At 34.8% G+C, this 27,387-nt stretch overlaps 1 protein-coding gene across 5 annotated transcripts in view; it reads right to left on the reverse strand.

The window, feature by feature from the left end:
* Brca2 (BRCA2 DNA repair associated) overlaps positions 1 to 27,387 on the reverse strand; it is a 68,036-nt gene that overhangs the window by 38,296 nt on the left and 2,353 nt on the right. For 4 of the 5 annotated variants that reach the window (XM_074043586.1, XM_074043583.1, XM_074043584.1 and 1 more), the window contains 11 exons: positions 25,841 to 26,086; positions 20,331 to 20,439; positions 19,403 to 19,452; positions 19,275 to 19,315; positions 18,748 to 18,856; positions 16,426 to 16,475; positions 16,070 to 16,181; positions 13,124 to 14,209; positions 5,182 to 10,053; positions 3,005 to 3,100; positions 835 to 904 (listed from right to left, as the gene is read on the reverse strand). In XM_074043586.1, coding sequence (XP_073899687.1) covers positions 835 to 904; positions 3,005 to 3,100; positions 5,182 to 10,053; positions 13,124 to 14,209; positions 16,070 to 16,181; positions 16,426 to 16,475; positions 18,748 to 18,856; positions 19,275 to 19,315; positions 19,403 to 19,452; positions 20,331 to 20,439; positions 25,841 to 26,086 — 6,841 coding nt within the window. The remainder of the gene's footprint in view (positions 1 to 834; positions 905 to 3,004; positions 3,101 to 5,181; positions 10,054 to 13,123; positions 14,210 to 16,069; positions 16,182 to 16,425; positions 16,476 to 18,747; positions 18,857 to 19,274; positions 19,316 to 19,402; positions 19,453 to 20,330; positions 20,440 to 25,840; positions 26,087 to 27,387) is intronic. The other variant, XM_074043585.1, reaches the window with a different exon arrangement.

Raw genomic sequence — 27,387 nt, forward strand, 5'->3', positions numbered from 1 at the left:
AAAAAATCTTTTAGTCTCCTGCCAGTACTTGTGAGGCACACACGGGAAGGAGGCTTGGAGTCTTGGTGCTTGATATACAGACTATTACTTAATTTCTGTTATTAATACCCTTTCTTCAACTGTGTCTAGTGTCCTCTTCCCCTAGCCTATCCCCTAATCCGAATTCCTATTTGTCTTCTCCACAGAATAAACTTTTGGTCTTCTGAGAAAGAGCAACAAATGTCTGTCTACAGTAGGGGAGGGAATACAGATATTTCTTGAGCAGAATTTCAATTAATCTTCCTATTTTCTACTTTTATCATGAGAACTATATACTGCAGCCAATTTCAGTCTTCCTCAAGTTTTTAGGGGAAACTGGGTAGTTTCTTTGCTTGCTCTGTAGCTTTTTCAGATTGCTCAGTCACTAATGTTTTTGCCTTCCAAACTTTTGCAGTTTGGTTTTTCTGATCAGAGTCCTTGGGAATTATATGTTAAAATTCTCTTGGTAATTTTAGTTGAGTTTACAGGAGGAGGAAATAAAAGGTATTTTCAGTACCTGCTGCCTTTTTAATTGATGTTTTGTATTGCCTTAACCCTCTCAACTTCATAAATCCACAAAAAATTAGAACACAATCTGTTTGTCTACTTTACAAAGCTGTCATGAAACTAAAAAATGGTGAACAGCACTATAAAATACTATTAAAGAAGTGAATTACTTAATCCCGATACAGGTTTTCAAACAGGAAAGTGTTAACTTCTTTAATACATATTGGTACTGTTAGTTTTAGAAATAATAATGTTTAAAAATCACATTTTTCTTGTACTAGATTTTTTTAAAAATTAAGCATATCTTACCTAAAGGGTCCACAGGTAACTGGCTCTAAAGAAACATGATGCATGAACAATCTTCTATCTTTTATTATGCCTGAAAAATATTTTATATTATTAATGAAAAGCTACTAGGAAATTTTATTTTCTATTTGTTTATTACGTGTTATATTCACACAAAAATTTTCAAAGATTTTAAATTTTTCATGGATATTTAGTAAGTAGTAATTATAAAAAGAAGTCAGGTATTGGTGGCTCATGCCTGTAATCCTAGTGACTTGGGAGACTAAGATCAGGAGGATCGTGGTTCATAGTCAGCCTGGGCATATAGTTCATGAGATCCGGGTCTCCAAAGTAACCACAGCAAAATGGACTGGAGGTGAGTCTAAAGCAGTAGAGTGGCCGCATTGCAAGCACAAAGCCCTAAGTTCAAATCCCACTACCACCAAAAAAAAAAAAAAAATCAGTCAAAATAAATCTGATCAATTATGAGTATATACCAAATCGATTATGAGTATATACCAAATAACTCACAGTACAAACATTAAAAAATCAGTTATAAATTAATCAGCTGATGTTAACAATCATAACTCAATGGTATTAGCTAACTGCCAATGTGTATCAAATCTAGAGGGCTGGTGGAGTGGCTCAAGTGGTAGAGAGCCTGCCTAGCAAGTTCCAAATTTCCATTATTAAGTTGGAGATCCATTAAAAAAATTCCAAAGTGTTCCCATTTCTTGTGGGATTTATTTCATATATTTCAGAACTAAGCCTCTATAGTTAAATTATCTTTTACTATGTGACCTTTTCTGATCCAAACTCAGAAACCAAGTAGTTACTGAGCATACACAGTTACATGCATAATTTTCAAATATTCCACAGTAAGCTTCAGATTTTAGCCTAAAGGAGATACTACCCCAGAAGAGTTTTAAGCAACCAAAAGTAACATGATCTGATCATTATGTGATTAGGTGATTCTGGCTGCGGTGTTCACAACAGTCTGGAGGAGGAGCAAAAACAAAAGTAGGGAGATCAAGCAAGAAGCTATGGATGGCTTGGCCCAGATGAGAGTAGTAATGGTAGGTGAGAAGAAATGATTAAATTCTTGTTTTTGAGACAGCCTCATAACACAGCCCAGGCTAGCCTCAAACTCACTACATAGCCCAGGCCTCTAAGTCAAGATCCTCCTGCCTCAGATTCCAGAGTGCTTGGATTACAGAGGTATACTACCATACCCAGCAAAATGGGTTTTTGTGGTGCTGGGGATTGAACCCAGGGCCTCATGCATCAAATTCTTACATTTTTGAAGTTAGAACTTACAGGGTTTATTGATGGGTTGGGTATGGAATATGAGGAAACAAAAGAATAGAATATTAACATCAAGGTTTTGATGTGATCAACCGGCAGAATGGTACTGTCTCTTATTGAGAAAAGATAAGAGAAAGAACAAGTTTGGAGGGGGATAGAATGAAGAGTTCAGCATTGGCCATAAGTTTGAGATACATATCACTAATTCAAGTACAGCTATATTAAGTAGGCAAAAGAATGAGTCTGGAGTTCAGGGGGAAGCTAAAGCTGAAGATGTAACATTGGTAGCTAGTGAAATTTAAGCAGAGAAGAGATCCAAGCGTCCCTGGGGTGCTTTTGTTTACAGCAAGCAAAGAATAAGGAAGAACCATAAAGAATACTGTGAGAGAGTAGCCACCTAAGAGGACAACCAAGAGACTGATGGGCTGGAGAAGAGTGATCAACTACATCTAATGTGGTTAAAAGATAGAGTCAAATAAGAATTGAGAAATGCTCACTTGTCTTGACAACACAGAGACCATCATATGACTTAAAAAAGACTGATTTTAGTGGAATGGTGGTAGTCAAAATCTGACTGGACTCAGGAACCTGAGATTGAAATTTATTATAGTATAAGTTTTTACTAAATTTTAGCATTTTTTTAAAATTAAAAAGTCACTATTTTAGAGTCATTTCACACTTTCCAATTTCAGACAACTTCAGCATCATACTGCGTTATTACAAAGGAAAAGTCCACTTAACAAACAAGATAAGATGTAAATTTAACAATTAAACCACACTATAAATCTTTCCGAACAGATACACCCAAAAGAAGTGAGAAAGATAACTTTAAGAATGTTTTGCATAGACCAATAGAAGGGAAAAAAAATCAATAAAAAGCATATTTTACCATCTGGAGTGCTTTTTGAAGCCTTTAAGGATTTTTCTTTATTTTCTATTATTTTGTCAAATTCATTTAACAAGCTCCTTTTGATTGGTGGTTCTCCTAAAAAAGAAATTCCCACACATATTTGTAAAGTATACCAATTTTATTAAGAGCCTGTAGTTCCTTTATAAAAAGTAGAAAACTGACTCTTATAGTATGTTAAAATACATAATAATCATAATTTTAAAAAGCAACTATTCTACTTTGAAAGAGAAAATTGTTTTTTTGATATTAATTTTATTTGTAATACTTTTTTGGTGGTACTGAGGTTTGAACTTAGGCCTTCAGGCTCACTAGGCAGGCGCTCTACTACTTGAGCCACTCCACCAGCTGTGTTACTTTTTGACCATTTAAAAATACACTATTTAATAGGGTCTATGAGGCAAACAGACATTATTACATTACCACATGATAAGCTACTGTTTAATAAACTGGCATTAAATGAAACTTCAAGTTTACTGGAAATAAGGACATACAAAATTTCTTCGAATGATTTTTTTAGAGGGACATAAAACTCAAAGATGTATATATTATCTAGATGCATGGATTAGAGTAAGTAGGAGAGTAGACTTTTAAATATTACAAAATTACACTGAAACATAGTAGTAGTAACATTTATTTAAAAATTCTATGAGGCTAAGATGAAACCATAACTCAAGCAATACGTTTCCATGTCATACTGAGCTAAGTGGCTACAAGCACTTTGTTTTTTGCTAGGGAATGAATTTGTAGGATTTAATAAGTAAAAATATCCCTACAAGGCTTGATCTACTTTAGAAGGTAGTTTAATTGTTCAACAAGATTTTGTACTGTTCAAATAACCAGAAGCTGATGAAGCTACATATTCACATATAACAGAAGTGAGGGAAATTAAATAGTAACACTTTTGAGAATGTTTAGAAGTTCAACTTGTTTTATTTTAGGCAGAAGGTAACCCATTTCAGAGTACACACAGACCAAAATGGGTTGCTATGGATAAAAATAATAATTTTCCACAAAAGAATTATGAATACCTTAAGGCATATGCACTTCAGAAGTTTGTATTAAAGAACAGCAAATAATTTAAGGTTATTATAAACTTAGGCCTGCTTAACTCCACATAGAATGTGACTTGAATAACACTGATGAAAGAAAGTCTGTATCTAGTAGGATGACTTAGAATGAACTGATTATTGCTTCAGTGTCTTTCTTAGTGATATGATGGGGCTGGACAAGAAGATATTTGGTAACTTGAATATTCTACTGATAGTTTTAAAAGGAGCTAGTTATTTCAATATTATCCACTTAAGAAACGGAGAGTGAGTTTTGACATTTAATTGTAACTAGTCAACAGATTTGAAAATTTAAGATTTTTCTTAGAGACATTACCAAAACAAACAAATAAACAAAGCCCCAAATGCCACACATCTGATTACCTAATGAACTAAGATGTTAGACATACATTAAAAAGAGAAGTTAGGCCTGGGGGCATGGCTCAAAAGTTCAATCCCCAGTACGGCCAAAAATAGAAAGAATGTAGTTCCAATGGCATTACAATCAAGCTATTAGTTGATAACTCCATCTGTTGTTAGAATACTTCCAAGATAAAAAAAAACAGGAAGCAAGCCAACACTTACTGGACACTCTCTGCCCAGTGTATATCAGGTTCAGTGTTAAGTAATTTGGATACACTATTTTATGTTCACAATTATTCTGAGGGAAGTTTTGTCTGCACTTTATAGATATGGAAACTGAGGCTCAGGGAAAGTAAGTAGTATAAAATAAGTAGTACAGCTAAGTAAGTATATATAACTCAGTAGGTGATACAACTTCAAACCAACTTTTAAAGTTTTAAGAGCCAAAGTTGGAACCACTCTGCTACGTAAATGAAACAGTTAGTAGGTTAGCATTACACAGGCTTTACTAAAACTCAAACTTTTAACAGTAATTTCTCAATTACATTAATAACCTCTAAAAACACATTGAGAGTCTCAAACTGTGACTTCTTAGAACACATTTACAGGTATCAGGAGTCAAACCATACTCCCCCCAAACACTACAGAAAAATGTCTAATTATTAGCATGCCAGAACTATTACAGATTGAACACTCGTAAAACAAAGAATTGGCAAACCAAAAGGTAAAAAAAGAAAAAAAGCTTACCAATTGAATCAAGGGCAACTCCTCTTTTTTTCCTATTTCTTGAATTTAGCAAAACCATTTCCTCATTTTTTGGGTATGCAAACAATGAGTGTTTGGCATGAGTTGGTTGTTCAGGATCTGTCAGCTCGCCATCTTCCATAAAAGCTTTGGCAATCTCCACTGCTTCTATTTCAAAACAGTTTTCTGGATCTCTGGAGTAAGCAGAACATACTTCTGCATTTGTTTTCATAGGAACATGAGAAAAAGTTTCAGTTTTACCAATTTTCATGTTTTTAGGTAAAGCTTGTTCTTTTCCCAAAACAGCAGTGTTCTCAACAAGTGACACTTTGTTTCCTAGTGTCAACTGTTGGTCTTGCTTAAACTGAGACAGACATGGAGAAATTTTAGAGTGATTATCTTCTGAAGAACCACTTTCAATACTAGAGTTAGCTGACAATTTAAATTCATGATTGTACACCTTTTGGATTTTAGAGTTTACAGAGCGTTCTGGAGCTTTCTCATCACCACAAGTAAGTATTTTTGATACATCTTGTCTGGATGTAGGTGAATGCTGGTGAGTATGTCCAGCTTTGATTGAGTCAAATTCCTCAAACATTCCCTTAACTTTGTGTAAGGCACTTTCTGAAATTGTAACCTGTTTTCCACTTGCTGTATTAAATCCAAAGAAAGCAGATGAATTTACATTATATGAAAAGGTTTTTTGGGGTGACAGTACATTCTGAGGGGTATGCACCATAGTATTTTCTTCTCTTGTGAATTGCTTGGAATGCTCATTATTAAGTGATACTGCGGAAGAGCGCTGCTTAGCACTATCTTCTATCTCAGAAAACACCTGTCTTGCCTTTTGTAATGAAGCATCTGATACTTGGACAGATTTTCCACTTGCTGTGCTAAAAATCCCATAAGCATTTGTAGATGAGATTGACTGGGGAAAGTCCCCTATATTAAATTTACGTTTATCAGATGTTTTCAAACCAACATGACAAAGTGGTATTTCAGAATCTTTCTCCCGTCCAGATGTACTTTGGTTATGCTGCAAAATTTGTTTACTTTGAATGTCAGCAAGAACCTTATGTGAATCTGTACATTCTTCATCATCAGAGTTCGGGATATCAATATCCTCTGAATTATCCAATACTTCACCTGCCACAATTGTCTGACAAGTACCTGATCTACTCTTAGCACTTTGCTTGATTACCTTATTGCAGTTGCCTGTCAATGTCTCTTCCACTTTTTTTGTTTCATGTGAAATATCACTGGTTATACTGAATGCAGGTGACCCTATCTCAAAATTATTTGAATCAGGTATGCCCAAGTCAATGGCTGTATTTTTGTGTAATGAAGAGTTAGTCACAAGTTTCTGAACACAAATATCTTCATTTACAGTTTGTGGGTATGTACTTGCTTCTCTCACAGTAGATACTTCAGAAATACTAGTGTTTTTGTCATCGACCTTCTCCATGACTGCCTCAATGCCAGAATCAATTTTATTTTTTGAGAAATACCCTGAATCATCATATGCATCATTGGAATGACAAAAATCAAAATGGTATGAGTAGCTGTTACACATGTTATGGTTACTTAAATAAGTCGAATTTTGCTTTTCAGAAAGATGAGTTTTGTCATTTTCAGTTATGATACTATTTGAACTATTTTCATATGAAAGATTTTGTACACAATCCTCAGGATATTCCTTTATACAAACAACCTTGGTGGTATTCGTTTTCTCTGGTTTATTATCTAATTCTTCTGTAAACAATTGTTTTGCTTTAGCAAATGAAGCCTGACTCACAGAAATTTTTCTACCATGTCCTGTGTAAAATCCTAAAGCTGAATCTTCAATGGCTGAATAAGGGGACTGATTTATGCAACAAGCTGTAGAACTTTTTGCTATTTCTTTCTCTAAATTTTCATGTACTTTAAATTTCAAGATACTGTTTGATGTTTTGAGATTTTCAGTTTGTCTATATAAATTATCACTTAACCTGGGTTGCACCTCAGTATCCCTATAAACAAAATTTTTCTCATTATCATCTGAGATTTTCATTTCTTTACACTTTGGGACAGTTATTTCAATTCTCTCACACAGTAATTCAAGACCTTCTCTATAGTCCTCTCTGTCCTTTAGGGTCTTTGTCCCTTGAAAACTAAAGTTGGTGATTTTACTAACATGTTCTTTCTCAACAAAAAGATTTTTCACTTTGTCCAAAGATTCCTTGGCAATTTTTACTTTCTTCCCACTAGCTGTATGAAAACTCAATAGAGTAGTTTCTTTACTCTTTCTTATTTCACATTTGGGTTGTTGCTGGATAGTCAGTAATTGATTTTCAATACCAATTGGGATATGTTCTTCCAATATTTTGTTTTTAACCAAGTCTGTTTCCTCATGACTTGAAAAGTCTATTTTGTTCTTTATTACACCAGATAGTAATTTAGAATTAATGGAATCTGAAAAGTCACTTGGCTCTTCTGGTTTTTTATCAAAGAAATTTATAACTTTACTAAATGACTCAATGGAGACACTATTATTTTTTCCACTTGCAGTCTGAAAGAATGTACCAAAATTTTTAATGTTTTGCTCCATTTCACCTATAGTTAACTGTTCTTTATTGGAAGAATCAATATGACATGTTTCTTCATCTTTCACAACTTCCAAACAAGTTAAATCTGACAAACTTTCTTTAAGTTGTGTGCTTCTCTGCTTTATAAACTGGCTAGATGATTTAAGATACATATTATGCATATCAGTATATGACAAGTAACTTTCATTGTTATAAACTGTATCATTTTTACTTGAATCACTGCTATCAGATTCTTCTGATATACAAATCTCTCTTCTGACATCAGGACATTTCTTATCTTCACTTTCTGTATTTTCCATGTACTTTTCAGGATTTTCTTCACCAAAACAACCAGAAGTAATTTCAATATTATTTTGTAATATTAGTTGGCATTCATTATTTTTCTCATTTAAATTTTTACTAGTGTTTTGATATTTTATCTTATGCATTGAAACAGAATGACATTTACTTGAAGAAAAACTTCTTGTATCTACTTCTGCATAAGTCTCCTCACTAATATTCTCAATGTCCCTGAACAGTTTCACAGCTTTTTGCAGAGCTTCAGTAGAAACATTCAGTTTTGTGCCAAGAGCAGAATAAAAGCCTGCAAACTCCACTTCATTTTCAGATGTAGTTTTGTTACACTTCTTTTTGAACAAGCAAGCAAACTTTTGTTTAACTCCAACTGCATCTTCAAATTTCTCTCTGCTACCTACCTGACCTATAGATGAGGCATCACTTCTTGTGAGGTGAAGATTAATGTCTTTCCATTTTTCAGAAGTGGTATTTAAGATAACTTTCTGGTTTCCAGGCACTTCAAATGTATTTTTCTGTATGATCTGGCTTGGCTTTCTAAACTGTGTAAATTCAAACTGACTTCCTGACTCTTCTAATATAGTAGAAAGTTCTGTAATTTCGGCCTTTTGGCTAGGTGTTAAATTATGGCTTGAATTAAAATTCTGCTTTAAAGATGACATCTGAGGGGTTCTGTAATTTTCATGATCAGAAATAAATGTGCTATTGTGCACACATGGAGATACAGTATTAACTGACTGCGAATCAAGTTTGCTGAGTTTCTTTGGATTATCTAACGATGAGGTATTTATAATTTCAAAACAAGCTAAATTAATAGGATATTGTTCTTCAATATCTTTGAAGAGCATTTTGCTTTTCTTAATATTATGTTCAGAGAGTTTTATTTCTTTATTGGAAGCTGTTCTGAAGCTACCTCCAAAACTGCAATTTGAAACTGTATCTAAAAGCACTGACCATTTGTTTGCATAATCATTATTTCTGTTTGACTTCGCATCCAAAGAGGTATCCGCGTTTAAATCCTGACTTGTAGTTAATTTTAGATTCTGCTTTACACTATTTCTGTTCTCTTTTATAAGATCGTGGACTACATCTGATGAGTCAAAATCTTCTGTAATCAACAGTTGAGCTTCTTGTTCATCGTGTGTATCTAGTGCCATGGTAGCTTCTACACAACTGAGGCCTGCTTCATGAGATTCCTTAGTATTTCCTAAAACGGGATTATTCCTTTCTTTAGTTGTTTGAAACACAAAATGATTCTCATTGTCTGGAAAAAGTTCTTCAGCTATTTTTGAAATTAGAGTAGTTACTTCTTGGTCTTTTTGGATTGCTATTGGATTTGAATTTTGGATGAACTGCAACTTCATTGACGGTGATGCTGCTGTTATGTGTTTTTCAGGTGGCAAAAGCTCAGTTTTTTTAGAATTCTCATTTAAAACACATACTTCTTGAATTTTTTCCAAGGGAATGTTTTTGGTTAATTTAACACCAGCTTTGCCATTCTTAAATTTTAATTTCTTTGACATTTTATATGATTCTTTTCCTCTACAAATCACAGCTGAATTTGACGGAGGATATTTGGAGCTGGGAGATAACATAAGAATCCTGGTATTATCATGATCATCTAAAAAGATTTTTTGTGATTCAGAATGAACACTGCTATGCTCCACTTTTAAATGTTGTGCTTCAGAGCAACATGATGCAACCAAGACCTTTTCTTTTACATCTGAGACTTGTGGGCTTTTTGGATCATCTTCATATTGTCTTTCCTGTAGGCATGACAGAAAATCAGTTTTTACGGTTATAAGTGATTGTAGTTTTTCTTTATTAATTTTTGCATCTTCATAATTAAGATCCTGAGGTATTATTACATTAGCATAACTACTTTCACTATTGGAACATTTCCTCAGAATGGTCCCAAAAGAGTTGGTTATGGACAAAGTTGGTTCTTCAGCATCATTTTGTAAACAGTTTCTTTTGACAGAAGAATGCAATAAACCTAAACATAAGAATACAAAGTGACAAAATAAAGTTAAAGTACTATCAAACATTAACTATTTTTTTTACTAAGTTAAAAAGTTAGTATTTAAACAAGAATTACACGAAAAGCAAAAAGCGAATACCAGATTTGAAACAGAATGCGAAACAATCTCTATTGTGAAGTCATTAAATTTTCTAGCTAAACATAAGTGGGGCCTAGGATTTTTTTTTTAAAATAATATATACCAACAATCAAAATTAGTATCTAGTTCAGCTGGCGAAATGGCTCAAGAGGTAAGAGTGCCTGCCTAGCAAGGATAAGGCCCTGAGTTTGAACCCCAGTGACACACACACACACACACACACACATACACACAAATAGTATCTGGTTTAAGGAAATAGCTAGCTACTACAAATAAAACTCAAATTTCCAAAAAATCTTAATTTGTACTGGAAAATAAAATTAGAAGAAATTCATTGCTGCCAGGCACTGGTGGCTCATGCCTGTAATACTAGCTACTACTCAGGAGTAGCTACTGATCAGGAGGATCACAGTTCAAGGCCAGACTGGCCAAACAGTTCGTGAGACTCTATCTCCATAACACCCAAAACAAAAAGGGTTGGCGGAGTGGCTCAAGTGATGGAGTGCCTGCTTAGCCAGCATGAGGTACTGAGTTCAAACCCCATTGCCAGGAAAAAAAAGAAAAAGTTCATTGCTAATAATGGTTTAATAGAATATAGGAAAGTAAGTTAGAGGAATAAGAAAAGTAACCATTTCCTTTAATTAATTCTTCTGTATTGAAAAACCAAATAAGGGCTGGGGGCATAACTGAAGCAGTAGAGTGTCTATCTAGCAAGAGTAAAGTCCTCAGTTTAAATCCAGACACACATGCACACAGAAAAACAAAACAAATGAAAATTTTAAAAGTCTCTATAAAAAGACCCTGAAAGAAGACCAAATTTCAATTGTAACGGCAAATGACTTAAGTTATTCTATTCAGCTAATTTTCTCTACCCTTTGAATTTCCAAGTCCTTAATCTCATTGTATTTAATGAGTTACTACTATATTATATATTACTGATTCATTGGTTTTATGGTTTGAATATAAAATGTCCCCATCAGGCTCAAGTATTAAAGCCCAGATCCCCAGCTGGTGATACTATTTCAGTAGGTTTAGAAACTTTAGGAGGTGAAGCCTGGTAGGAGGAAGCAGGCCTCACTGGGAGCATGGCTTTAGGGGCTATGCCTTGCCTGGCTCTTCCTATAGTTCCTCTTTCTGCTTCCTGTTTACCATAAGGTAAAGAAGCTCCTGACACATGCCCTTCCTGTCATAATGTCTGCTCAAGCATATGAAGCCAAGTGACCATGGACTAAATCCTCTGAAACTACGAGCCAAAATAAGTAATTCCTCCCTTAAGTTGTCTGTCAGGTACTTTGGTCACAATGATACAAAAGTAACTAATGTAATTGGTTTCAACTCTGATATATTATATCAAACATTTTTCTCTGAAAATTTAAACCAAACCTCAAACAGTTCGTCTGTACTCTAGCACCATCAACCCTACTCACTAAGCCATTAGCACTCATTAATATTCTCTCATAGGGAGAAAAAAATCCACTTTTTTTCAGGGTGGAATGGGTTCTCCCTATATTGCCCAGGCTGGCCTTTAACTCCTGAGCTCAAGCAATCCCCCTGCTTCAGCTTCCACAGTAGCTGGGACAATAGGTATATGCCAATGTGACTGGCATTAAAATCACTTTAACATACAGTTTAGCTACAGTTAAGTAAATTATTACTAAAACAAAACTAAGTTTCATTGTATACACTGCAGACTCAAGAGATATAGTAATACCTCTATGTAATCTCTAAATGTTTAAGAAGACTATGTAACAACAATAATTTAGGACTAGTTTACATTATATTTAACTAGTAATTAACTTTTTCTCTATTTTTTGTATGCTTTACAGAAAATACATACTAAACAGCACCATATATTTATAGATGCCTAATCTGCATATAATAAACACTTTTAAAATTAAATCAAGAATTAAGTAGCCAAGCTGTTACTATTTATGAATCAAAAACTGTCTCAAGACAGGCAGAGTGGCTCAAGCCTGTAACCCTAGCTACTTGGGAAGCAGAGACAGAGAATCACAGTTTGAAGCTAGCCCAACCAAAATATTCACAAGACCCCATCTCAACCAGTAGCTGGGTGTGGTGGCACACACCTGTCATCATAGTTATAAGGGAGGATCACAGTCCAGGTGGCCTGGGAATAAAGTGAGACACTATCTAAAAATAGTTGGACACCAGTGGCTCACGCCTGATATCCTACCTACTCAGGAGGCAGAGATCAAGTTTGAAGCCAGCCCAAAGCAAATAGTTCACAACACCCTACCTTAAAAATACCCAACACAAAAAAGGGCTGCCAGAGTGGCTCAAGTGGTAAAGTACCTGCCTAGCAAGGGTGAGATCCTAAATTCAACTCCCAGTACCACCAAAAAAAAAAAAAATCTGTCTCAAGAGTGATGGAGCAGGCAGAGTGGTACATACACCATAGTCCCAAATATTCGGACGACTAAGGTGGGAGGGTCACTTGAGCCCATAAGTTTGAGACTAAGTTTGGGCAACACAGCATGGCCCTGTCTCAAAAAAAAGGGCTGGGGGTGTGGCCCAGGTGATAGAGTGCCTGCCTAGCAAGTGTAAGACCCTAAATTCAAACCCTAGTACCAAAAAAAGGGAAAAAAAAAAAAGATCCATCATCATTCTTTGGGGTTGGAGGTGTGGCTTAAGTGGTGCCTAGCAAGTGTGAACCCCTTAGTTCAAACCCCTGTCCCAACAATAACAAAAAAAAAGTGACAGTTATACTGAGGAAACCAATCCAATAGGTTTGAATGACATGATTCAAAGGCCTCAACAATCAGGCATATAGCTACTAAGACTGAATATAAGATATAGAGACCAAAAAACACTACTGAAGGAAAGCAGGATTTTTTTTAAGATTTAGAAGATTAAAGAAATTCACATATTCAAATAAGAGAACTTTATCACCTTGTATAAAATTGGAAAAAAAAAAAAAAGAGGTACCTGAATCTGCATTTATAAATGTAAGTGGTGCTTCAAAAGCATTTGTTTCAAAGTGGGCTGAATGGTTAGTTGGTTCTGATTTTTGGTCTTTCTGTATTTTTCTTCCTTGAGAAGATGTTTCATCATTTATAGCATAAATAAACTTTTTTCTTCTCTTTTTCAAAGTGGATATTAAACCTGTATTCTTCGAAGTTACGGAAGTATGTTTGATAGTGGCTGGCCAGCTTCCATTATCAGCTGAAGTAGGGCATAAAGAATCCTCTTTCTGTGAGGAAACAGCATATACTTCCAATCCACTTTCAGAGGCTTCAGTTTCTTCTTTCAAGTTTGGATCAGTCACATGATCTAAGGAAACTGTACCAGAAGTTTCAGATGGTTCCCTCATCCTGAATAGAAACTTTTTGATACTGTGAAATGAAGACGCTACTTGAGAAGTTCCAGATATTGTCTGCTCCAGTGCAAGAACGGAGTCTTCATTAGATTCATGATGCTGCCCTTCATCTCCCTCATCTACCAGTGTTTCCTCATTTGACGTCTTTCCTGACTTTGGCAGGCTAGAAATATGTGGCAAAGAATTTTCTAAAGTAATAGAGTTGGTACATTCTTTTTCAGTGTCTACTAAGTCCTTTTCGGAATAATTTTGGTCACAAGAAGAAATACGTAGTAGAGGTATTTTTTCTATCTGGGTTCCAGTCAAACCTGAGAGGGTTAGTTGAGACCATTCACAGTCTGAAGATGGTATAACTTCCTCAGCAATTTTCTTCTGATTTCTTAAAGGATCACTATCATTCGGTTCCATTTCAGATGCAAATGAATGTTTATTTTCTTTAACTTGTTTATTAGCTTCTTCACTGAATTCATCAGTTCCTGTTTCACGAAAAATTTTTTTCCTAATCTTGTCCATTCTTATCTTTTGTGGATTTTCTTTTCTATACTTAGAAAAACATAATGAGAAACTATCTTCTTCAGAAATATCTGCAATTGTTTCATGTACTTCACATTCCATGGCAGTTGGCATTGACTTTCCAAAGTGGTCTTTGTAGCTATTTACTTTACCAAATGAATTCTCTAACATTTCCCCCAATCCTGTTAAAATTTAAAGAAAAGCTCATTATTAAGGTTTTTTTTTTTGTGATACAGGGTTTGAACCCAGGGCCTACAACTTGAGCAACTCCACCAGCCCTTATTTGTGACTTTTTTTTTGAGATAGGGTCTAGTTAACTATTTGCTCAGGCTGGCTTCGAATCAAGATCTTCCTGATCTGTCTCCTGAGTAGCTAGGATTTCAGGTGTGAGTCACCAATAACATTTTATAACTATGTAAGCTATATAATTCTTACAACTTTTCTCAGAAACAGTTTATATTAAATAATACATAAGTTAGCATTTTAGAGTTATTCTGAGTGCTAGCTTTCTTTTGGGCAATTAACTTTATTCTTCTTGTACGGCCTGATGCCAATATACCCAAACCTTTTTATTCCTACTCAAATCCCTTATTGGCACTACAAATTTAAGTTCATTTTAAAAATTACTATATACTTAATTTAATATTCTAAGAACACAAAGCCAGGCATGGTGATGAATGTGTTTAATCCCAATACCAGGGAGACTGAGGCAGAAGGATTGCAAGTTCAATGCCAGCATGGGCTATATAGCAAGACCATGTCTCAAAAAACCCACCCCCCCCAAAAAAAAATTCTAAGAACTATAAAATAAGAAGTTTCAAATCAATTTTGTGGTGTTGAAACAACTGAGAGTAAACTCTGATTTTATATGTGCATGTATACACATACATGATACACACACAGACACACAGGTATCCAACCTATATATTTATATAGATATTTCCACAAACTAAGAAAAATGCAAGGGCTGGAGCATGGCTCAGGTGGTAGAGCACCTGCCTAGCAAGACTGAGACCCTGAGTTCAAACACTAGTATCACCAAAAAAAGGAAAAATGCAGTAACTCAATGATCTGACCATATAATTTGTATATATCTTCAACTGTATTTACTTTCTAATCAGGAAAAAAAGGACTTCACAGTTCATTAATTATAAGTCTTATTTATCTCTGAGAACTCTGGGTAATAGATTTTGTTTTTATGCTGCAACATAGTATATAGTACCGTTTTAGTATGATGTACAAATTTTTTCGTTTATTTTTGGTAGCACTGGAAGTTGAACTCAGGGCTTTACACTTGCAAGGCAAGCGTTCTACTGCTTGAGCAATGTCTCTAGCATTTTTGCTCTGGTTATTTTGAAGAAAGTCTCTAGCTTTTTGCCCAAGCCAACCTGCACTGAAATCCTCCTATTTTAAACTTCCCACCACCACTGGGATGACAGGTGTGTGCCACCATGTCCAACTTTTTTCCATTGAGATGGGGTGTTGCAAACCTTTTTGCCCTGACTGTCCTGGAACCACAATCCTCCCAATCTTAGCTCCCATGTGGGTTGGGATGACAGCACATACTAATGTACCCAGCTATTGGTTGAGATAGGGCCTCACCAACTTTTTGCTTTAACTGGCCTCAAACTGCAATTCTTATGGTCTCAGCCTTCCAAGTAGCTTACAAGCGTGAGCCACTGGTACCTTTTTGTCTGCTTTTTCAGGCAGTCTGACTATATAGTACAGGCTGGCCTCAAACTTGTAGATCCTCCTGCTTCAGCTTACCAAATGCTGAAATGAATGGCATTTAAATATTATCATCTAAATCAAGTTAGTTTCTACCTTCACTATCCGGTTGTCAGTAGCAAAGAAAGAAAGCAACTGTTTTCTCTTGAAGAAAAGAGGATCAATGATGTCAATTTAAAACAGTCATTCAAGGACTGGAGGAGTCATAGAAGGCCTGCCTAGTAAGCAGGAGGCCCTGGGTTCAAACCCCATAGAAAACAACAACAACAACAATAACATAAACCCATAGTAGTACAAATAAAAAGAAGACTTACCATGACTGCAAGTTTCTCGTTGATTTTTGTTTTCATTGTCAGTAACAGAAGGGATAAATCTATCATTTTTCTTCAGATTTTCATTGTGGTTAGAAAAACAGCCTTTCAAAATCTGAAACAAATTATTTTTTAAAATCACCAGAATAAATATTTTCATTGTGTGTGTATGTGTGTGTGTACAAATTTCTCTTAAACAGAACAAAGTTTTGTAGGAAGTCAAAGAAATTACATATAGAATCAGGTTAAGAACAGGTAAATCATAAACTGAGAGCAAAATTGCAGGTCAAATAATTATCAAAACATTCTAAAATTATAAGTAATTCCAACATTATAGTCAACTTGACATATTTACTTACAGCAGTAGTATCATTTGGAAATATAGTTTCACATGCCTCCTCATCTCTGGCTGTAAAACAAAAATTGAATTTACCTGTACTTTATAACATTTTATACACTAAAACTAATGCAAAAACTTACATTTTTTTTTTAGTTAAGTCAAAAAACACCTATGCTGTTTGATTAAGTGACACAATGGAACTAAAATTAACTACCTCAAGCACAGTAATTAAAAAGGCCAATGAACACAGTGAATAACAGTGAATAAGTCAAATACTCACTTCTTTACAGTCACTCCAAAGGTGGTAAGAAACTATAGTTTGATGATCCTGACTTATGATAATACTGTCCACAAAGACTTACAAATCAGATGAAACTGTAAGGTCATGACTTAAAAGTTGCTTAGGTACTTTAGCATTTAGACCACAATGTAACCTGAAGATATATTTAATGTTAAACACTTCTTCGGTTTCAAAATGCTTTTTACCTTTATTATTTCATGTAAGCAACAAGAGAAATTAAACCACTCTCAGCTAAAAGGAAAATACTATTTTGCTATAATGAATAAAAAAAATCCTGATTTGAGTATAAACTCATGCTTTGAGTACAGCCTACAGTTTATACATATATATGTGTGTTTGTATATATATATATATTATATATGCATGTGTATATATATTATACATATCTGTGTATATATGTGCATATATATATAAGCAAAAGTTTTATAAGACAAGCTTTCCTATATATAGGGAAGCTAGATAAATACAAGATATCAAATTAAATTTGAATTTCAGAAAATGAGTAATACTTGACTGTAAGTATAGGCCTATGAAAATAACACTAAAAATTATTCATTGTTTACTTGATATTTAAATTTAACTAAATGTACTGTACTTTCATTAGTTAAATCTGGCAATCCTAACTACACTATGTGTGACACACTTATTTCTCTTTCTTTTTATTTCATTTTAGATACAGAAAGAACATATGTGACTGACAAAATTAATTTACTATTTCTGGATCATGCTGTGCAATGTGAGAAGCAATGATATAGCCCAGTAACTTCTAAAAATGAAAGAAAAATACAGTTGGTAAATATTTATTTTTTTCTCATTATCCAACTTTTCATCTTGTTTATTTAGATGACATTTTATTTATTTTTTGATGAAACAGAGAATTGATACTTTTCAAAAACTTATAATGTTATTTAATCTTATAAGAGAATAGTCACAGCCTCTCAAATATTAAGTTACAATTCACAAATCTCAGGTAGTTGGAGATTTTAAGTTATTTTATAAGAGGAAATATTTCTAGATTCTACAAAGTTAATGAGATTAATTTATACACTGACCCATTTATTCAACATTCTAAATGTCTAATGGGTACTAATGTAATATTTAAAACATACTCATTAAAAATATATATATATGTTAATTTTCTTAAAAATATTTTGAATACCAAGTATGTGCCAAGAAACTATGGTGAGCCTACACAGAACTTAACAAATTTGATAGACGGGTAAATTAAACATTTCAGATAATCACAGAGATGTGTAATTACAACTGCAAAATTTAAGACCTCAATTTATGCCAGGTACAGGGGCTAACATCTGTAATTCTAGCTACTCAGGAAGCAGAAAATTGGAGGATCACAGTTTCAGGACAGTTTGGACAAACAGCTTAAGGAAACTCCATCTCAATCAATAAAAAACTGAGAATAGTGGTGTACACCTGTCATTCCAGCTATGTGAGAGCTGGAATAGGAATAGAGCCATCCAGGCTGGCTTGGGCATAAACACTATTTGAAAAATTACTAAAACAAAAAGGGCTGGAGAAATGTTTCAAGTGGTAGAGGGCCTGCCTGGCAAGCCAAAGACCCTGAGTTCAAACTCCAATACTGCCAAAAGAGAAAGAAAAGAAAAAAAGACCTCAATTTAGTATCACTGACAGTATAGATAGGTACAGCAGGTTTAGACAGAGGGAGCAAAGTTTATTTAATACTGTTTTAATGCCCAAGGTATCAAAATTATTTTTAAAAATTCATCATTACACCAAATTTTAGCTCTTAAATGCTTATATGATTAAGTAAATGAGTATGTATAAAGTTATTATACATTAATGACACAGTGCTAAAATATGTTTGACTCCTATAAAATACCACTTAATACAAGTGCTTATTACATTTTACACTAACTAGAATAAAATTATTCTGAACTGCCAAAACACTTATCAAAGACAGTATCTTCTTTTCATGCTTTCCTTTCAACAGAAGTATTAGAGATGACAATTTAGCAGCCTCGTGTACTCTTTTCTTATACAACACACATTTGCTATTATTACCTATGAGCACAGTAGTACTAAGGGTTGGTGGTGTAGCTAAAGAACTTGACCAAGACATATCAGGATCCACCTCAACTCCTAGACTTTCAGAAATGTTTGGTGTCTGACCCTAGGAAGAAAGAAAATAGTTCATTTATTTCATAGAAACACCCTTTACTAAATGCCTATGTGAGATAGTATGGGAGGTATAAATCTTTAAATCTCAAAGTAAAGGTACAATTCTCAGTGTCAAATTTTCCTTTTTTTTTTCTGGAGGTACTGGGGTTTAAACTCGGGTCTTCACACTTGGTAGGCAGTCTCTCTACCATTTAAGCCATGTCCCAGCCCTCACTGTCAAATTCCCAATTGAGCCGGGCATGGTGGTGCACACCCATTTTCTTAGCATTAGGGAGGTGGAGTCAGGAGAATTGGGAGTTTGAGGCCAGCCTGGGCTACATAGTGAGAGTCTGTCTGAAAAAAATGAAAACACAACAAAACAAAGCAAATCTCAGAAGATATACTATAAATAACCTAAGCAAAGTATTTACCTTCATAAGCTTCGGTATATAAAATAAACTTCCAAATACCACTGGGGTGAAAAAACACAAAATTAGTATATTTCATTTTTATTAACATTTCTATGATTCTAAAAATTAAGTTGTGTTTTTAATCATACCTGGTTTTTCTCTTTGTGGTGTTACACGTATACATCGTAGAGTAAGAGGACTAAACAAAATAAAACAAGTCTGTCAGATTAAAAAAAATAGCAGTAGCAAAAAGAAAAAAACCACTAATCCTATTTTTTAAAAAAGACTCAATTGCTAGAATTATAGCACTTTTTATATTTTGTTACTTTTTAAAGAGTAAATCATGAATTAAGTAACTATTTAAAATTCAGTACTATTTAAAATGCCCATTGGAAGCAATGTATAAAGTACTCATAAATTTCAGTTGCTGGAATTGTATGTTTTGAATTTTAAAACTATGTAAAGTAAATCCACAATAGCATCAAATTCTCTCCAAAGAGTCAAAGTATACAAATCATTAATTTTAAACTGACATTTCAATACTTATTGCCTTTTATCATTAATATTTTTGTTACTTAGAAAGTCACAGAATATACAGAAAACTCATCAATTCAACATTACAAGAAAAATCAAGTAAGTGTTTCTTTTTTGTTTTTTGAGATGGGGTGCTGCTAGGTAGCACAGTCTGCATTAGCAGATTCTCCTGCCTCAGCCTCCTGAGTGCTAGGACTGTAGGTATGCACCACCATACTCAGATCAAGTAAAAATTTCTAGGGTTCAAGTGGTAGAGCATGTGCTTAGCAAGTACAAAGCCCAGAGTTCAAACCCCAGTACTGCCAAAAAAAAAAAAAAAAAGTAATTATTTCTAACATAAAAAATATTCAATTGAAGGACTTCAACCTAAAAGATTATTTAAAAATAGAAGATCTTAAAAAAACAAAACAAAACAAAAAGTAAAAATAGAAGATCCTCTACCAGGCACTCAGTCAAAATAATTCAGATAAAAATTAGATTTTCGTAAAACAAATAAATTGTTTGTTCAAATACATTAACGTTAATATAATAGCTTTACCATACCTTTCACTAAGACAGGAATTTAGAGGTGGGCTGGTAACATCAATTGCTTGATCTATTTTAGCCTTTATTGTGTGACAATGTCTATGTTCACGATTGGCAATATCCTTTCCTAAAACAATACAATAAATAATTCAGAAGATGTATACACTCTGGATTTTGAATTGTCATTTTTCTGGAAGTACTTAAAAACAAAAGCTCTCATCTATACTGGGAAGTGGAATGTATGGAGAGCTGACTCCCCCTGAGAAGGAATGCCCTTCTACTTGACAGCCATATTAAGCATATGATATGCATAAGGCTCTCTGGGCAATCTAAGTCAAAATATAGCTTAACTCAAAAAGCTCGTAATCTACTAAGAGAAATTTTTTTTGAAAGGTACGCATGTGGAATACAAAACAGAGTGGTATGTTCTACTATTAACTTCATATTGTACTATGGTATCATGGAGAGTAAGAACAGGGGAAAAAAAACATTAATTGAAAACCTACCAAAGTATCAAATCCAACCAAAGCACTTTTTTGCTGAAAATTTTTCAAGACCTTAGTTTCACAATCAAGCTTTGTAAAGAACAAGGTCTTTCATCTGACTTTTTTGTGGTTTTTTTGGTGCTGGGGACTGAATCCAGGACCTTAAACATGCTAAGCATATACTCTACACCAAGCTATACCACCAGCCTGACAATATGACTTCTTAATTTTTTTCCCTTTATATACATATTTATTTGGTACTGAAAATTAAAATAACATCAGAATTCCTTTTATGGCAACCTGAATATTTGAAAATGAGAAAATATAGTTACCTACCCAAATTATTACACTCTAACCAGACTACCCCATGTTCTCCTCATACCCCTTCAGGTTATATTTCATTTCACAGACTTTAGGCTTCTAAAACAAAGACTTGAGACCTATTGGTGCTTCTTGGTTCAAATCAAAATGTAGAACTAAAGTATTTTAAAGTAATTCATATACAAATTGCACAATTCCCTTATATATTAATCACAGAGAGAGTGAAAATAAAAGATACAAGATAACAAGGTCATATCATATACATCAGTTATTCAAAATTAGTGGTATGTAACTTTCAACATGCTCATTAAATTACCAGCAGGAAAACTGATAAATTTAGATTTATGCCTAAATTCAAACTCCCAAGTCCCACCGAGAGAGAGAGAGAGAGAGAGAGAGAGAGAGAGAGAGAGAGAGAGAGAGAAGATTTAAGCCTAAATTGATTCTACTCTGTCATAATCACTCCCTAGTCTAGCATTCTCAGAAGGATCCCAGCTATGGTACAGGCAGTAACTGCAGGTGCATTGGAACGGCACACTGAATGGTTCACTCTGAACTCCTTTAATCCCATCTCTTAGCTTTTGTCTTCGAACCCAGGAGTATCTGTTGCTCAGGAGAGCTCTCATCTTGGCCAGGTGTTCTCTCCTTGCAGATAACAAGGTCTGGACTCCTCTCTGCTTATAGGGAGTGTCACCTCTGGTCTCCTGTAGGACCCTTTCGCTTCTGTCTGGCACTTGGGCTGAACCTTCTGGGAGAGGGGAAGGGAACCTGGGAGGAGGGTTGAGGGTCAAGTTATGAAGGTCCCTTATCAAAGTTTCTGGATGAGAGCCTGAATCTCTTGGGGAATTTTCTTTGTAGGCCATCTGAAAAGATTCTGCCATCAAGGTTGGGTTAAACATTTGGGAGGGCTCCATTGGTGTTGTGCTTGAAGGAGCCTCAGGCAAAATCTTCACAGGAAGTCCAACCTTGGACTGGAAATTTCCAAAATGACCAGAAGAAAAATTCCCAGGGAGACATTCTGGAAGTGTGCAGCCTGCATCCAGATGGGCTGGGCCAGGGGTTCCCAGGTGTTCCTTGGGCCTTTTCCCTGGAGTAAATGTCAGGGGTAAGACCTGACTTCTTAATTTTTATGAAGTCATTCTTTCACACTAGTTTTAGTGGTACCCAACCATATGAATATCTTGAAAGAATGTTCTCTTTACCTGTAGGACTGTATAAGATGCTTCTCTTTTGTCTTTCTCTTGATCTAGAACATCATTTTAGGCTTCCAGTTAGAAAATACCTCTTCCACCAGAAGATGGAAGAACCTCTCATTTTCAAGGATTGGCAGAATTAATATGGTAAAAACGGTCATGCTACCAAAAGCAATCTACAGATTGCATAAGCCCATCAAAATTTCAAGGTCATTAATCAATCCTAAAATTCATACAGAAGCATAAAAAAACCCAAACAGCAAAAGTAAACCTGAGTAAAAAGAGCAACCCTTGAGGTATCACAATACTGGACTTCAAATTACAATATAGAGCCCTGATAACAAAAACAGCATAGTACTGGCACAAAAACAGACACAAAGACCAATGGAACAGAATACAAGACCCAGAAATAAAACCACACAGTGACAGCCATCTGACCTTTGACAAAGGAGCCAAAAACATACACTGGCGAAAAAGACAGCCTCTTCAAAAAATGATGCTGAGAAAACCGTAATCCACATGTAGAAGACTGAAAATAGACCCCTATCTCTCATCCTGTACAAAATCAACTCCAACTGGATTAGAGTTTATTACAAGGCCTAAAACTCTGATACTATAGGAAAAAATAGGGAAAATTCTGGAAGATACAAGCATAGGTAATTATTATTTTCTGAATAGGACTCCAAATGCCCAGGAATAAGCAAGAATTGACAAATGGGACCACATACAATTAAAAAGTTTCCATACATCAAAAGAAATGATTACCAGAATCGAGACAACCCATAGAATGGGAGAAAATCTTCACTATTCAACAGATAAAAGGTTAATATCCAGAATATATAAAGAGCTCAAAATAATAAATAGCAAAAGAATAATTCAATTAATAAACAGGCAAATGAATTAAAGATAATTCCAAGACATATAAACAGCTAATAACACATGAAGAAATGCTTAAAATCCTTAGCCATAAAAGAAATGCAAATCAAAACTATACTAAGATTCCATCTCACCCCAGCCAGATTGGAGGCATGGCTCAAATGGTAGAGGGTCTGCCTTCTAAACACAGGACCCTGAGTTCAAACCCCAATACCACAAACAGAGTATATTCCTTCTCTTTGTATGTTTTTTATCACTTTATCACCAAAGTTTAGCATGCTTTCCACATAATAGGCATTTAATAAACGTTTCATTAACGTGTGTGTGTATATATATATATATACACACACACACACACATATATATGTAGGATGGATTGATAGACAGATAGATAGGACAGGATTATAGATATGAGCCACTGCACCTGGTTAAAATTTTTTTGCAGTGCTGGGACTCGAACCCAGAGCCTTGTGCATGTTAGGCAAGGGTTTTACCACTGAGCTACATTTCCAGCACTAAAATTTTTAATACTGAAAATATTTCAGCTATGTAAATAGCTAGCTGTAAGTAAATGCAAGACCCTATCCAACGCACACTCTATTTGAAAAACAATGAAAGCAAAAAGGACTGGGGACATAGCTCAAGTGGTAGAGTTCCTGCTTACCAAGTATGAGGCTCTGAATCCAACACCCAGTATCACAAAAAAAAGTATTTTTTAAAAATCATTGTTACCTGCATATATGGAAGTAAAATACACTACATTCTGGAAAAGGCAAAAAATTATATAGTAAAAGATCAGTAGTGAGCCAAGCATGGTGGTGCATGTCTGTGACCCCAGCACCAGAGAGACAGGAAGATCTCCACAAGTTCAAAGGCAGTGTGGGCTATTCAATGAGACCCTTACTATGTAAGGGTTACTTGTACACAGCACTGCTATACCACAACAATCAACTGGATAACTGAGACAGAGACTAATGAGAAGGTTGCACATACAGTGTGGATACTCTAGACAAAGGGATGATTCATATTTCAGAGAGAATGGTACAAGATTTCATAATGCTGCTCAGAATGATACACAATTTAAAACTTATGAATTGTTTATTTCTGGAAATTTCAATCTAATATTTTCAGACTGTAGTTGACACTGGGAAACTGAAACTGAGAAAAGTGAAACCAAGAAAGATGGGGGAAGGGGGAGAATACTGTACTAATTCATCTGAACCAGCAATGTTGCCTAACTGATCTTCTATCTCGTCTTATCTTTTTATAAGAAATACCCAGGTAGTCTGAAAGGTAGGGTTTCATTTCCAGAGATTCTAATTCAAAAAATTCAGAGTAGGACCTAGAATCTTCCTTTTCAATTAGCATTCAATTGGATTCCAACAGTCTAGGTATTCCATTTTGAAAAACTTATCTCTAAAGACTACAGCCAGATTATTAGGCTTTCTAAAGTCAAATTAATACTCATTGTATAAATATTTACCAAATACTCATTATATATTTATCACTTGGTATCCAATGACATATAAGAAAATATTTGCTGGAGTCTTTGCTCCCATTTTCTGTGTGGAGAACATGAAATGTTTCTCTCCCCCTGCCACTCCCGTCTATACTTTATCCTGTTATACTAAATAAATCCTCACTAAAACGTCAAAAAAAAAAAAAAAGATTTGCCTATTACTTATATCTGTTTATATATATACTTCCAAGTACCATAAATATCCTCTTTCAAAGCATGCATCACACCATAAATGCTTATGTATGTCTCATTCACTAGAAGCTCACTGAGTGCAGACAGTGAGTATTTCCCAAAAGCAGAAATAAAGTAAAGCTGAGATAAGGTAAGTTGAGTATGTAAATTCACTAGAGAAAAGTTAAGACAGTTGTGGGTAGAGGTAACAATATGTATAAAAAGCCATGAAGCCCAAGGTTCCCCAATACTTTTTATTCTCTTTGTTCTCAAAACTCATTATATTTTTTGCTATATTTCTTTTACCAAGCACCATATCTAACCTTCGGCTGTATTTTATGTGCATACTATTTATTCCCCTTACTGGAAAGTACCTCTCCAAAGAAAGGGAAAGCATATTATGTCAAGTAGGCAATAAATATTCCAATGAGTGAATGCATAATCTCATTACATCTCATGCAACATGTGGCATCTAGGCCACAGAAACTACCACTAAAGTAAAATCAATTACGGCAAATCAATTAAAAGAATCTTCTCTATCCTTTTATAGCTTATAGAAATATAGTTTAGATTAATCATCATCAAATCAATTTACACTTTTTTTTTTAACTGGGGGGATTGAACTCAGGGTCTCTTGCTTGCTAGGCAAGTACTCTGACACTTGGGCCACACCCCCAGTCCTCTAGTTTGTTTTAAATAAGGTATAATTCTGCAACTCTCAGTTAGCAGGATACAATCAAAGGAGGAAGGAAAGGGAATATTAAGTACCTAAATTATTTCATTTAACCCACAACTATCAAGTATTATTTTCATCACCTCCACTCTTCAGTTGAAGAAAGTAAAGCCACAAAGATTCATTTGCACAACACAACAAGGTTAAGGACAGAACAGAGATTTTTAACACAGGTATCTTTGAATTCATAGTTCATATTTTCTTCCAGTCTACCACATTATATTACTTACCCAAGTCTAATCTATATTTACCTAATTCTTTTAAAGGCGATTGAGCTAGTGGCAGAGTTTGACCTCGTTCTTTGAATATTATTGGAGTTGAAGCCAACTGATAAAAGGATTTCCTTTGTGGTGTTTTAAATAGACTTGGTTCATAACTGTTAATTTTATATTCAGATTCTTCTGACTGTTCAGAATTATAGGGGGGAGCTTCTGAAGAAAGTTCTTCAAACCAATTTAGGCTTACTGGTCCCAAATCTGTAAGAAAAAGAATAATTATATCTTGGGTTTAATCAATTACAGAAAAATTCACAGCCTGTAAAGAACATAACAAAGGAAGGACCTGAAATTTTGACTATGGATTACTTTTGTTAACAAATATTAGCAATACAAGATGACTAATCCATTCTCTTACAAATGTGCAAGAAGGTTATAACAAGTTCACATAAGTTATGAGACAGCATTTAACTATATTAGTTTTTATTTTTATTTTGTTTTATATTTATTTACTTTTGTTTTATTTTTATTTATTTTTGTTTTATTCCTATTCATTTTGTTTGGTTTTTAAGATAGGGTCTCACTAAGTAATTAAGGCTGGTCTTGAGTTCACTATGTAGCCTAGGCTAGCCTCAAACTTGTGATCCTCAAGGTCCTTTTGCCTCAGCCTCCTGAGTGCCACCACACTCAGCAAATGTTTAATCTAATAATCACAATTCAGCCAGGCACAGTGGGTCATGCCCATAATCCCAGCCTCTCAAGAGGCAGAGATAGAGATCAGTCTGGGTAAAAAGTTTAACAAGACCCCTATTTCAACCAACAAGCTGTTCATAGTGGTACACACTAACTCCAACTATGTAGGAGGTAAAGGCAGGATGATCATGATCCAAGGTCAACCTATATATAGGGCAAAAAAAAATACAAGACACTAACCAAAAAATACCTAAAGCAAAAAAGGGGCTGGGAGTGTAACTCAAGTGGTAGAAAACTTGCCTAGCAAATGCGAGGCCATGAGTTCAAATCCCAGTACCCAAAGGGGGAAAAAAAAACCCCAAAAACTACTTCCATGACAAGACTATGGCATCATTTGCCTTTTTTACAATGTTGACAACCGTACCAGTGGTGCAAAGTTAATGGTAGGTAATAAACTGCTGGTACTCTGCCATGACTTGAAGTAGCACCACTTTCTAGTAGTCACAGTATCTTATCACCAAAAGAAAAAATTAAGAATGCCAGTTTAACCTAAGAATGCCCTAATGAAGCAGTGAAAATGAATTTTATCAAGCTTAATCTTTTAGCTTTTTTTTTTTTTTTTTTTTTGGTGGGATTGGGGTTTGAAGTTAAGTGCTCCCAGTTTGCAAAGCTTGAGCCACACCTCCAGTCCATTTTACTCTGTTATTCTGGAGATGGGGTCTTGCGAACTATTTGCCCAGGCTGGCAATATGATCCTCCAAATTTCAGCCTCCCAAGTAGCTAGCTTTATAGGCGTAAGCTACCAGCACCTAGCCTTTTATTTCAGCACATCTTTTTAATATTCTTTGAGAAAAGAAGAGCTTGGATAA

Source organism: Castor canadensis, chromosome 10 (assembly GCF_047511655.1).
Source record: "Castor canadensis chromosome 10, mCasCan1.hap1v2, whole genome shotgun sequence".
Taxonomy (NCBI): Eukaryota; Metazoa; Chordata; class Mammalia; order Rodentia; family Castoridae; genus Castor; species Castor canadensis.